Source organism: Gossypium hirsutum, chromosome A11 (assembly GCF_007990345.1).
Source record: "Gossypium hirsutum isolate 1008001.06 chromosome A11, Gossypium_hirsutum_v2.1, whole genome shotgun sequence".
Classification (NCBI taxonomy): domain Eukaryota; kingdom Viridiplantae; phylum Streptophyta; class Magnoliopsida; order Malvales; family Malvaceae; genus Gossypium; species Gossypium hirsutum.
Window position 1 is genome coordinate 15,710,877 of NC_053434.1, and position 12,916 is coordinate 15,723,792.

The 12,916-nt window shown below is 29.8% G+C and overlaps 2 protein-coding genes across 2 annotated transcripts; one reads left to right on the plus strand and one right to left on the minus strand.

Moving 5' to 3' along the window:
- Positions 1-145: 145 nt before the first annotated feature.
- On the minus strand, positions 146-1,984 carry LOC107924128 (60S ribosomal protein L14-2). Its single transcript, XM_016854432.2, has 5 exons — positions 1,871-1,984; positions 1,630-1,731; positions 1,324-1,453; positions 1,122-1,234; positions 146-341 (listed from the first exon to the last, which is right to left on the minus strand). Exons 1-5 carry the CDS (start codon positions 1,871-1,873, stop codon positions 285-287), a joined length of 405 nt encoding a protein of 134 aa, XP_016709921.1. The 5' UTR covers positions 1,874-1,984; the 3' UTR covers positions 146-284.
- A 182-nt stretch (positions 1,985-2,166) lies between these two features.
- Positions 2,167-4,939, plus strand: LOC107923698 (rab GTPase-activating protein 22). Its single transcript, XM_016853871.2, has 8 exons — positions 2,167-2,173; positions 2,646-2,663; positions 2,747-2,835; positions 3,410-3,515; positions 3,994-4,091; positions 4,220-4,471; positions 4,589-4,672; positions 4,767-4,939. The coding sequence occupies exons 1-8, from the start codon at positions 2,167-2,169 to the stop codon at positions 4,779-4,781; spliced, it is 669 nt and encodes a 222-aa protein (XP_016709360.2). The 3' UTR covers positions 4,782-4,939.
- The last annotated feature ends 7,977 nt before the right edge of the window (positions 4,940-12,916 follow it).

Here is a 12,916-nt window from a genome sequence, read left to right on the forward strand (position 1 = left end):
TTTAAGTACTGCTATTAAGCATTGGTCAAGTTGATACTTATATAAGGAAATATTTAGTTAATATGCATTAACTTATTTATTTCAAACAATAACGTATTGTATGCAAAAAAATTAACTTCCAGTTCAAAAGGAAATGAGGGTCAGATTAAAAAGTCAACCATAATTTCAGATAGAGGTTTGATAGCAGGAGTCATAAGCAACAATTATGAGAAAAAAAGTCGGTAGAAGTTTACAATATCTCAAACTGAAATGTATAACAAGGCAAGGCTTAAATAGAAAAAAGTTTAGGCTGCCGTCTCCTTTTTAAGTTTAGCTAGCTCCTGCCTAACGATTCCAGCCTTCTGCAATACAAAATGTAGTACTAAATACATCAGTATCAGAAAATCTTACAAGTTGGGTAACAATTTATGTTACAGCTAAGATTCATCTGACTTGTACCACATGTATGAAGTTAGGTTTAACCAAAAGGGCAAAATTAGCTTCAAGAGCTTAAGATTTGTATTGATTGTGTACCAAAAGGATTTCGAACCTTTAACCTTCAACATTTAATTCAACACCCAAACTTCTTTAAATCATTAAAATCTGGACTAAGTGCACTTCACATCAACAGTGTGAACATATTTTATCCAAGCTCAGAGGAGAGTCTAATACAGGTATGTGTTGACCAGGAGCATGCTAATTCTTTTGTACTTAGTTTTTCATTTATTAAGAGAATTATACCCTCGAGCCACTATTTGTCAAACATACAGTACTTTGAAGGGGGAAAAATACAATTAATGTAGAAAAACTGTGCTAAATCAACTTCAACTCCCTATCCAAATTTAAAGTCGATGCTCTCATTCATAAAGATTGGGCTGAACTTATCCGGAGACCAATGCCAAGAAAAAAACTTTTTAACAGTTTACAGTCTATGGCTATTAGCAGCAATTCTATTAGCTTAGTAAACATGGAACGAAACACTTGTAGAAATGGAGAATGAGGATAAGAAAAAAGAGGCTTTCAAGGATGATGTAAATCTTGTAAAATTAAAGACCACACAAAATTCAAATGGCAGTGAAAACTAGGAAAACATAGCATGGAAATGATGCAATATGGAAAAAATAAATAAATGATCTGCTGACCTTAATCTTTGCCAACATGAGCTTGAACCTATCAAAATCATTAAGCGATGCCCGTCTTTTCTGGACGATCAGCTTCCTGCCCCATGAACTGTTCTCCCACTTGCTCTTCACATCTGCACCATTATAAAAGCAACTTTCAAGCAACAGATGAAAAAGAAAAGACTACCCTTGTTCTTTTCAAACTTAAGGATCAACCACCAACCAGCTTTTTCCATAGCATCAATCAAGGTCTTCTTCTTAGGAACCCTATTAATATCAATCTTGATATCAGTGAGAGTCAGTCTTTTAAAGTTCATTTGGCTTCTTACCGTATCAGGTGCATCAACAAGAGCCTACATCACATTAACAAAGCCATTATCACACACCTTATTCCATAACAATAGTAATCATTTTAAGCAAAAACTTTCTTATTGAACCTAAATTTTAGCTAAAAATTGCTGCGTACTGCAAAAAATGAAAACCATTATCAAACACACAAAAAAATTGCAAACACAATTCAATGGTGTACCCTGTTTTGATCAACGACATCGACAATGACAACAAGCTTGCCGTAGTCCTTTCCGTAGTTAACCAGAGCTACTCTTCCAATCTCCACGTACCTCTTGAACGGCTACACAGAAAAAAAAATCTAATTATAAACTATGAACACGGAAATGATGATATGTTTCTAGTCGGTGTTCAGATGCCATGAAGAAACAATAATAGAAGTGAAAAAAAAAAAAGGGGATTTGTTTGTTTAGGAAGCTTACCATTTTTGAGAGACTGGGGAAGAAGGGCAATAGCTGAAGTTAGGGTTTCTGAAGACCACCAAAACCATTAAAATGCCTTATATCATTAGGGTTTAAAACTTTAAATTTTCCTCCAAATGTTATTGGGCTCCAAACGGGTTTTTATTGGGCTTTTCAGTTGCTTCTGGGCTTCAGTCTTTAGAAAATAATAGTAACCGATTAACCTTGTCCTGAAATAAAATGATTTAATTAGTTGTTTATTTTATTTTGATATCAATTATATTACAAATAAATTTAAAAAATTAAGTCAAAAGATAATGAAAAGTTGGACAATATTTTAATCGTTTTTAATGGATATTTATGTAATAATGGATATATCTAAGTTTAGCGTTTTCAAAGTGCTAATTATATAAGAGTGTGGAAAGACCAAACCGATTCTTCGCATGGAGCTAACATTTGATAGACCATATTTTTAAGCTTTTGTTGAACCTGCTCTCTCATAAATTACAAGTACTATTATTAAACTGATAGTTACTTATTACTTACTTATCCATCTTGTAATTCTCATATAACAAATATACAATGAAATCATTATTTTTATAAACCTTTTTTAATCTATTGTTTGGTGTTATTGAAGATATACATGTTTTTTTTTTTTTTTAACCAAAAAAAGAAGACATTATTTATCATTGTGTTCTTAAGTGTTGGGGTGTTTTAATTTCGGTTAAAACTGAATTAATCGATTAGACCGATTTAATTTGGTTGGAGGTTGGTTAATAATTTTTTCAAAGTTCAGTTATCGGTTATGTTCAAGGTGAGTTACTTGATTGCATTATTTATTACCTAGCCGATTTCTTATTGTTCTTCAAACATTTTAGCTTATTCTTTGATGAGCAGGAATGAATGACATATGCTCTCCAATGGTAATTCTTCTAGAAAATGAAGCAGATGCATTTTGGTGTTTTGAGCGTGCGATGCGAAGATTGGTATACTTCACTTGTTGCAGGATGGTTGATTGAATAATTGCTTTAGTGGAGACTAATATACACTAGCTTTTATTATTTCATTTCCATGCAATTTGTGTATATGTTTATGAGTTAATGTTCTGTTCAAGTGGCATCTTATGATTGGTTAATTTAGTTGAAAGAATTAATTGCTTATAACTCATCATTTTGGAAAATAGAGGTCTAGGCCTTCAAACTAAGAGTTGGATGTACCAGTCTCTATAATGTTCATGGTGATTAAGACAGTACGTGATACATGCTTCCTTTAAACTGGTGCAATTTTTTGTTCTATATGATGATTTTGAATGTATATTCATGAAAAGACAATCCATTAAAATATTAACATTATTGTTTAAGAGGGAAGATTCATTTAAATTTGTATCCTTAATTATTCATAACACGATCGTACTTATTATATACAATATATATGCATCATTCTATAGGAAAAGATTCATGTAAAACTTTGGCTTTCATGCTTGTTAGTTTATATATGTTGCTTATGGTTTATATCTCCAAAAGTGTATCTCGGACTTTGGCACTTTGTTTTTTGTAACAGAGGGAAAATTTTAGGTGCAGTACAACTTCAATAGGAGTACAATCCCAGCTTGGTACACTTTCACAAGTAATTAAAACTGTTGACCCTCAGCTTCATAAACACCTTGGTATGTATTCGTTTGCCCCATTCTTTTTGTAACTCTAGTTCTTTTTTCGGTTTTATTCTTTGTTATCTGTTAACATTGACCTTGTTTAGCTTGAACTTATCTTGATAATTTACACCGTTAGAAAGAAGCTACCTAAAAGAATCAAGTATCAATATAACATGTAGGGGGCTCATACCAAACCGTTTTTATGCCACTTGAACCTTGAGCTCCTTACTGCTGTTAAGTCACTCTGAAACCTTTTGTGCAACTTCATGGATTAATGACTGTTGAATAATTTTGTTCCTGAACAAGATAAGGAAAGAAAGAAATTCGAACAACCGGGAACCCAATGCATTTCAAGGACATAGAGAGCACCGAAAATAGAAAGCTTCATTCTTATGCCTTCTTTTTCTTGGCATGTTCATAGTAATGTAATGTAATGAAATTTTATTTTATTTTATTTTTGTTAAACTAATATCTCATTTGATTTGTGTGGCAGAGGATCTAGATGGCGGGGAGTATCTGTTTGCATTTCGCATGCTGATGGTACTTTTCCGGAGAGAGTTTTCCTTCCTCGATGCATTGTATCTTTGGGAGGTGAGAGGAAAGATCCCGTTTATATCCAGCAAATCTGATGTAATTTCTTTGAGAGAATTTAAGGTCCCATTAATTTTTTTAGATTGTTTGAAGTTTCAGTTTCTTCATATGTGCTTATTCTAAGACAGGTAATGTGGGCAATGGAGTACAACCCTAATATCTTCTGGTCATACGAGCAGCCCGACGGAGCTTCAGATAGCAACTATGGACAATTAAATCAGAAGATGCTAAAGCAGTATGGGAAATTTCAAAGGAAAAACTTGGAGACTGGGTATGCGGATAAAAACAATGCACTTGCTGTTTTCCTTGTTGCAAGTGTTCTTGAGACCAAGAATAAGCAGATTCTAAAGGAGGCCAAGGGTTTGGATGACGTTGTCTCGGTACCCCCCCCCCTTTCTCTCTTCCATCCCTTCTACATATAAACCTTCGCCATTGATGAAAGCATCATTCCTCTGATCATGGATATCTCTTTTTTTTTTCTATTCTTTTTTCCGTAGATATTGGGTGATATTACTGGAAACTTGGATGCTAAGAAAGCATGTCAAGAGGCATTGAAGTTACAAAACAAGTACTTGAAAAAGGTAGGCTTTATTTATATATTCTGTACATAAAGTAGTTAGTCAGAGGTATAGAAACTGATCTTTCATTTCATTTCATTTGTGTTTTGGCATGCAGGCCAAGAGACCATAGCTGCAGATCGTCAAATTTCTATTCCTCTACTCGAAAATTTTGTATTCATTTTCTCTTGCTTAGTTTTCCATGTATTTGAGGTTTCTTTTTTTCCCTTCAAGTTGCACTAAATTTCTCTTTCTACCTAGGTTATATATAATATATTAATTCTTTTTGAAGTTATAGATCCCATCAAAATAATTTATTACAACCACTGAATTGATTAAGAATAACATAAAATAAATTATATGTGTGTGGAATAGCGCATATAGAATACAAAAGCGTGTGTAGGAATAACATAAAATAAATAATGAAATATATAGTTTGTAATTAATTAATAATTCATGTATGATATTAAAATTAAAAAAATAGATTAAATTGTAAATAAAACAAAATTTAAACACATAAATACATCATATTAAGAATCCTAAATGAATACAATTGTTTATATAGTGTTGTCATTAATCTTAAGTTAGTATAGATTTGTGAGATCATTCTGATTAGCAACATTATTAATATATACAATTGATAGAGGTAATAAATTGTGCATAATAAAATTAAAATGTATAAATAAATTGAAATAAAGTGTTGGTTAAGTAGTAAATTTAGAGTTTTTCCAATGTTATTGGCATAAGTTCAAATCTCACCATATGCATATTTTTATTTTTTATTTTAATTAAAAAGAGTAAAGTGGTATCACATAATATAACTTGTTTTAAATATGAAAAGTCATTTTTATAATTTTCTAATTGAATTGGTGCCTGGTTGACTTGTAACACCAACTCAATCTCTATCAGTGGCGTTTTTTAGACTCCACAAGCGAGTTGAGGGTTTGACAAGTGTTTTATGGGGATATAGTAAAAAAAAATAATTATATAAATAAATGTGAAACTTATCACATCATTGACATGTTTGTGGAGTCTAAAAAACTTCACTGACGATATATTAAATAATTACCCTTTTATTAATAATATAGCTATACAATTTTATTTTAATGAACTTTTGCAGACCACTAATACCTTTATTGACTTAGACATCATTTTACCTATTGATTATATAATAATTATGTTTATTTATTATAAAAATAATTGAATTTATTTATTTTTCAAAATGTGTATAATTTAATTAAAATCAAAATTTTATGTGTATAATTATATCAATAAATGGATCCAAACTTCATGATTGCAATTAAAATTACATAACTCCTTTTTTTTATTTTTCCATTTGAAAAGGATGTAAATATTTTATGTTCCTTTGAAAAGGAGCTAGTTATTGAAAGATGTCATGAGCAAAAAGGTCTAATGTACCACTATCTTCAAAAGAGAGGAGCAAAAAAAAATGGAGGTTGGTGTTCCCTCAATACTACAAGAAGCTATTTCCAAGGCCAGAGAAGAGAGGGAGGAGCTTTCCAAACAACAAGATCAAACATTCCTTTCACCTGCCTGTGCCAACATACACAAAGCCTTTGCAAAGAAAACCAATATTGAGGGGAAGAATATTGATGAAAAAGGTTTCTATGATCATAAATAGATACTTTCCTGAAAAGAAGTGATCCGATGGGGTTTGTTAGCTTTGTAAAATCATATGTCAGATACGTGGTTTTGGAGTCCTATGCCAATCATCTGAAGTCTATTGTTGATCCCAAAAGCAAGTATTTTCAAAAAGCTTTAAAGGAGGGTGGTATGATTTTAGTCTTGCAAGGATGAATGCATCCTTGAACAATCACTGTGTGAATGATGAATAGAACGACTCTTTTGATAAAAATTGCCAATACAATTACAAATGGGGTTCAACCAATGGTCACATGCAACTAGATTCTTCATAGTCAAAGGATACAATTGCAAACAAGTAGGTTGTGCTACTAAGAAAATTGTTGAAGTTGTTCAATTCAATCTTGGGGAGATCATATTCCAAGATACCATCAAGCATGCAGTGTTTGTGCGTCCTAGACTTTTAGGAACTTAGGTCGAATAAGAACCAGTTGTGGAAGTAGCAGATATTGAACCAATTGGCATTGAGATTGGCATTACGAGCTCAAATTTAGCCTTTGAGCAACGATTGCTAGGACACTTGGAAGCTAAAATAGGTGGGCAGGACAAGACTATCATTCAACTGAAGGCTCAATTAAAACTTGCTCAATAGATAAAGGCTCTTAATCTTCGTACTAAGAAAGGATAGCTGTACTTTGGCAAGATTTTTCAACAAGAAGGGGGAGTGATAGATGATGTTGATACTGTTGATTTTTATTTTGATTTTGATGATGTTGATTCATTCTAGTTATTTTGGTTATCAAACTTCTTATTTTTGAACTATTGGACATTTATTTTGTCTAGACTTAAGTGTTGATATTTTTTATTTATTATAAATTCTTATACTTATCAACTTTGCTATGATATGATTCTACTATTTTTATTGTTAATGCATTTCTATCTCAAAACGTTAATGGTTAAATTGCTTGATTATGATATTAGCCAAGTTTGGTTCATTGAAGGGAAGCATCTACGGATTTACTTCTTGTATTTGTTTTCCTATATTGATTTTGTTTAGAACTCTAAAATGGGAGAATTGTTGAGGCAGGTGTGAGAGGAGTGCCACTAATAGTTGCAACTGCACCTAAGGTTATGTAGCTTTCATAACTTATATAAAATTGACAATATTTTTTAACAAACAATTGGACCATAACCTTTGATAATCCTTTCAATGTGTTGGCCCGTCATTGAAGATCGATCATTTTGAAAAAACAAATTATAAAGATTAGATTGAATTGGATCCCCTATTTAAGGAGATTAGACCGGATCGCTTAGAAATATTATCTTCAAGATCCGTGACTTATTTGGATTTTATTAGGATATTCTCAATGTTGATTTTATTGCTACTTACCTGGGGATTGATGTTATAATTGATTCAATATGTTAACAAGTCAAAATTACATATATTCACAAAATTTGTATAGGTTTACCAAGAGTGTTAACACTTATTTGTTCTTTAGGAATTCATATTTGTGAGTGTTTTGTGTAAGCAAAATAAGTGAGTTACTTGGCTTTGCAATCTAAGTTTACAGGAAAAAACTTAGAGAAGAGAAATCTAGATCTAAAGTGTAAAAGTGAGATTACTATACTTGTGGGTGACCGGACTTAAATCAATGTTTGTACAAGTTAACAAATTATCTTTCTAAGCTATGCCATGCAAACAAAGGAGATTGAATTGTGTAAACAATCAGAATTATAATTATTCCTGTGTATTTACAATTATCAACATTATTCTTTTACCTTCAACTATATATCCAACGACAATATTAATTTGTCTCCATAATTTTCACCATTCATAGAATAAATAAGAAAAAATTTCAAAGTTTTAATGAGCAGTAAAAGTCAATTTATCTAAATTTCTATTATAAACATTTCATTAATTACATGAATATTATCAATTTTTCATTTGGATGATTTAATTGACATTTTTGAAAACTTTCCAATTTTACTACTTTGGTAACTAACAAATGTCATATCACATAAACATCAAATTGGAAACATTCAACTTTAAAGGACATGAACTTTCAAGGATAATACAACATTTAGTCTCCTAAATTTGATAACTTTTCTCGACTTGATCTCTAGACTTTCTTGTTCCTCATTAGTTTTGAAACTTTTGACTTTTTCAAATTTTGGTCCTTGTGATAACGTGACATTTTGAGATTGTGTTGCATCATCACATTTTTTTTATAAAAAATATTATAATTTTTTAGATGATGACATAACATAATATTAGAATGTGATCAAATGTACCAAAATTAGGAAAAGTTGCCAAGTTCTGAGACTAATGTGAACAAAAAAATTTAGGGACTAAGTTAAAAAAAGTTGACAAGTTCAAGGGCTATTGCTTTATCTCAGCTTTTAATGGCTACTTACATAGAATACCTAAAACCTCATAATAATCTATCCCTAATTTTCATCACAATACTTAAAAATAATACATATCTATTAATTATTAAAACCAACTCTCTCTATAACAACTCCATTTGTCTGTCAATATTTTGTCTATTATGAATAATTGACTATTATATATCATAGCAACATATTGATATAGAAAAATAATTGATATAAACCTACAACAGAATTCATGTCGTAAATTTTTATTTAAAAAAATGAAAGAAAATGAGAATTATGTTAAAAAATAAAAAGTAAGAATCAAAACAACAAAATGAAAGGACATATAACATATGCATGCATTATAACTTTTATGCATAAATTATTTTACATTCTTTCACAAGATTAATTATGAAGTTTGTAAATCTAACAAGTTCAATTAAACAATATGAGTTATTAAATTTAATTAATTATGGGTTATTAAATTCAACTAATCAATTTATAAATTTATAACGTTCCAAAGTTATAGTAGAGTATTTAATTAGGGAACTTAATAATTTATTGAATTAATATATTTAATTCCATTCATTAAAGATTTTTCATGTGAAATTTAAGTATTTTATTAAAATAATATTTTGATTAAAATAAAATTTTTATTTGACAAGTTATAATTAATAAACTTGCTTATATGAAATAGTCATAAATTTTAATAACTATGTTTGTCGTTGTTATAAATGAAAATTTACTATAAAGGATTAAAAGAAAACATAAAAAATCGTGTTTATAATAAATTTTATTATTATAACAAGTGCCTTTTAAAGAGAAAGTTAATTGTATTTTTTTATAAAAAGTTATATATTAATTATTTTTTTAATATTATGCATGTCTGTTTTACTATTTATATTCGAGGTTCGTGACTGTCCCTCATAATAATATTATTTTTAATATTCGATCCTATATTTTCTCTTTGAAAATGCAATATGCTTTACCATTAGACCCAACAACTTGTTGATAATAAAATTTAATAATTCTACCTATCAATTTAAACCATTATTTTTAAAGCACAACATAAGACCTAACATATGAGTCCCCGACATAATAAATAAATTAAAAAAAAAGCATTACAACGATACTAATCAGTAATAAAGAATTAAAACGTAATTGTAATAATTCACAACAATGGTGTTTAAAAACTTATATCACTACCCATGGTGGTTTCTTCTTAATTTTAATCAAACACCATTATCATCTTTTATTTCCATTGGTTGAAAACATTATCATATGTGAACTGTGTTTAAATAGTTGGTTCAGTTAATACCCGAATCGAATTATCATTAACCAAATTACTATTAAAATGTAAAAATATTTAACTGTTAATCAAATCAAAGTTTTTTTCAAATATATTAATCAAATCGAAATATTTCGGTTAATTCGACCGGCTAACCAAATTAACCAAAATTTATATTTTTTTTGTCTTTTGATTAAAATAAATATAAAACATACCTTGCTAATATTCATTTTTTTTAATAGTTCAAAAAATTTGAAAACAACAAATAAGACATTAGAAACATTACATAAATCTTGAAAGTTAACAACCAAACAAAAAGTTAACAATTAAAATATATATAATTTATTTCGATTAATTGGTTAATTCGATTAATTATCCGATTTCGAACTGAATTAACCGTTAACCGAAATTCTAAAAAATCATTAACCAACTTTCGATTGAATTAAATTCGGTCATTGACTAATTAACCGAATTAGATCAATTCGACCGATTAATTCGATATTAACTGAACTATGAACAGCCCTAATCTATCTACCTTGATGCAAACATAAATTATATTGATAAAATATAAAATAAAGAATTTAAAGGAAGAATTATATATTCTATTAACTTTATACTTAATGTTAAATTAAAATTTAATATTGGAAATAATATTATTTTCATAAATATATAATGTTACTTGATGTAGAATTGGAGTTGATAATTCCTTAGGATTTTTTAATCTTGTTTCACAAACCTTAAAATAGGATGAAAGAGCAAACACCATTTCTAAAAAAAATTTAACAATAAATTTCAACCAAATTTCCTGTGTATAATAGGACAACTAATTAACCATTGATGTATGGGCAAATGACTTCCACTGCTAAAGCCAATCTCTCTATTCTTTTTAAGTTGACAGAAGGAAAGTTCCTAAATTACACTGGGACTACTCGTGTTCCTAATCCATTAACATCTTCAAACAAAAAATGATCAACTTCTTGAGGAGGGTTGTCTGGCGCGCTCAAACCAAGTTCCCCATCCAACGCCAAGGTTGCCATGCTGTCCCCGTGAACATGCGTCACACGAACAACCCAATCTCATTGAAGCATAACCATAATCCAACGTACCACCGCATCATGTGATGAGGCACACGCTTGCTTCCCCAACATATGAACAACATCCAAGCTGCCGGTTTCAATTAAAACCTTCCGTCATAGATTCTCCACAACTTAACATCAACGATTGCATAAGATCCAGAACCCCGTAACCACCTCCCATTGTAATCTCGTACCACTCCTGCCGGCGCAGCCTGTCCCACATTCGTATTGAAAGCACCATCAGTGTATACTTTGTTCCAGCCATCTAGCGGCCTCTCCCAGCAGATTAATCGACCGACTCGCTGGCTGTTGCTACCTTGCTGTAAATTTAAACCTGCCAAAGCGCGCCTCACTTCCTCCCGCATGCTTATATTCTTTTCCACCACCCCAACGTTGTCAATATAATGTTGATCAAATGTTATGGAGGATATGTTGATAATATCCTACGCCAGTGCTTCGAATTCGTGGCAAGGTAAGTTTGGTTGATGTTAATTCAAGAACACAGAGTAAGTGAGTTCTTGTGTATGGAGATTTCAGAATGGATTAGCTTGAGTATTTGAGATCCATCTCTGTCTTCTTGATAAAAAAAAAATAGAACATATATACTATATTTAACGTAGTTCATTGAATTGGTGTCAAGTTGATTCTACGTCAACTTAGAAAATTATTTAAATTTTTTTTAAAAAACATAATGAATATTAATTTATATATATATATAATGTGGTTGATTGAGATAATGTCACTTAAAATTATTTTTTTAAGAATGTAAAAGATACTAGATTATGACACACGGATTGGGGTAAAAAAGAATTATATAATTAATTAATAAAAAAATTATTTGAAAATTAAAAGTGGCTTCAATTGAAATTTTAAAATTGAGATAGTAAATGTTATGATGTTTTAGGTTCAAATACTATAATTTTTATCATTTGTATGTATTTTTCTAGATTTATTAAAATATGAAAAGATATAAATACCCTCAAAATAATATTTATTACTTTGTACAAGAAATCTATTTTTGGTAGTTTTACAATTGAATTTAGACTCGTTAACGGATGATACAACTAAATTAATATAATGGTGATTTTGTCTTTTATTATTTTATATGAAATTTTATAAATAAAACCACTAAAAATCAAATGTTTAGAGATTGAACCCGAGATTAATAAGGGTTTAAACATAAGTACTTTAGCATTCTATCTATTATTCAATTATTAAATAGTCAATTGAGTCACAACTTAGTTAGCATTATTATTGTTATAACATGTAGGAAAACATGAGTTCAAGCATGCTTAAGTACATATTATCTTTCGTTTTAAGAGTTAGAGGTCATGGATAGTAATAAAAATTATATAAAAATATTCAATAAAAATTTGTAAATATATTCTTAATATCAAGTTTTTCTTTATCCAACACACAAGATGGATTTGACATAATCTAATATTAATAACTTAACATTTTTATTTGTATTTAATGAGAAATTATTTTACGGACCTTTCCCACCGCGCTAGCAGATGGAACAAAACTACTTTTCAAAGAAAATATTCTTCCATCTAGAGGCAATACTCATTTATTTAGTATTGGACCGGCTATAGCAGTCATATCAATTTTACTAAGTTTTTAAGTAATTCCTTTTAGCTCTTGCCTTATTTTAGCCGATCTCAATATCGGTATTTTTTTATGGATTGCCATTTCAAGTATTGCTCCCGTTGGACTTCTTATGTCAGGATACAGATCAAATAATAAATATTCCTTTTTAGGTGGTCTGCGAGTTGCTGTCATTTATAGTCCATTTCCAATTATTTATTGATATTTTAGTAATTTTTTTCATGTCATTTATATATTCTTTTGGTTTTTTTTTACCATGAACCCAAAACCCAATCTTTGAACTTTGAACTTAGTGTCTTGGATTCAAGGTTCAGGGTTTGG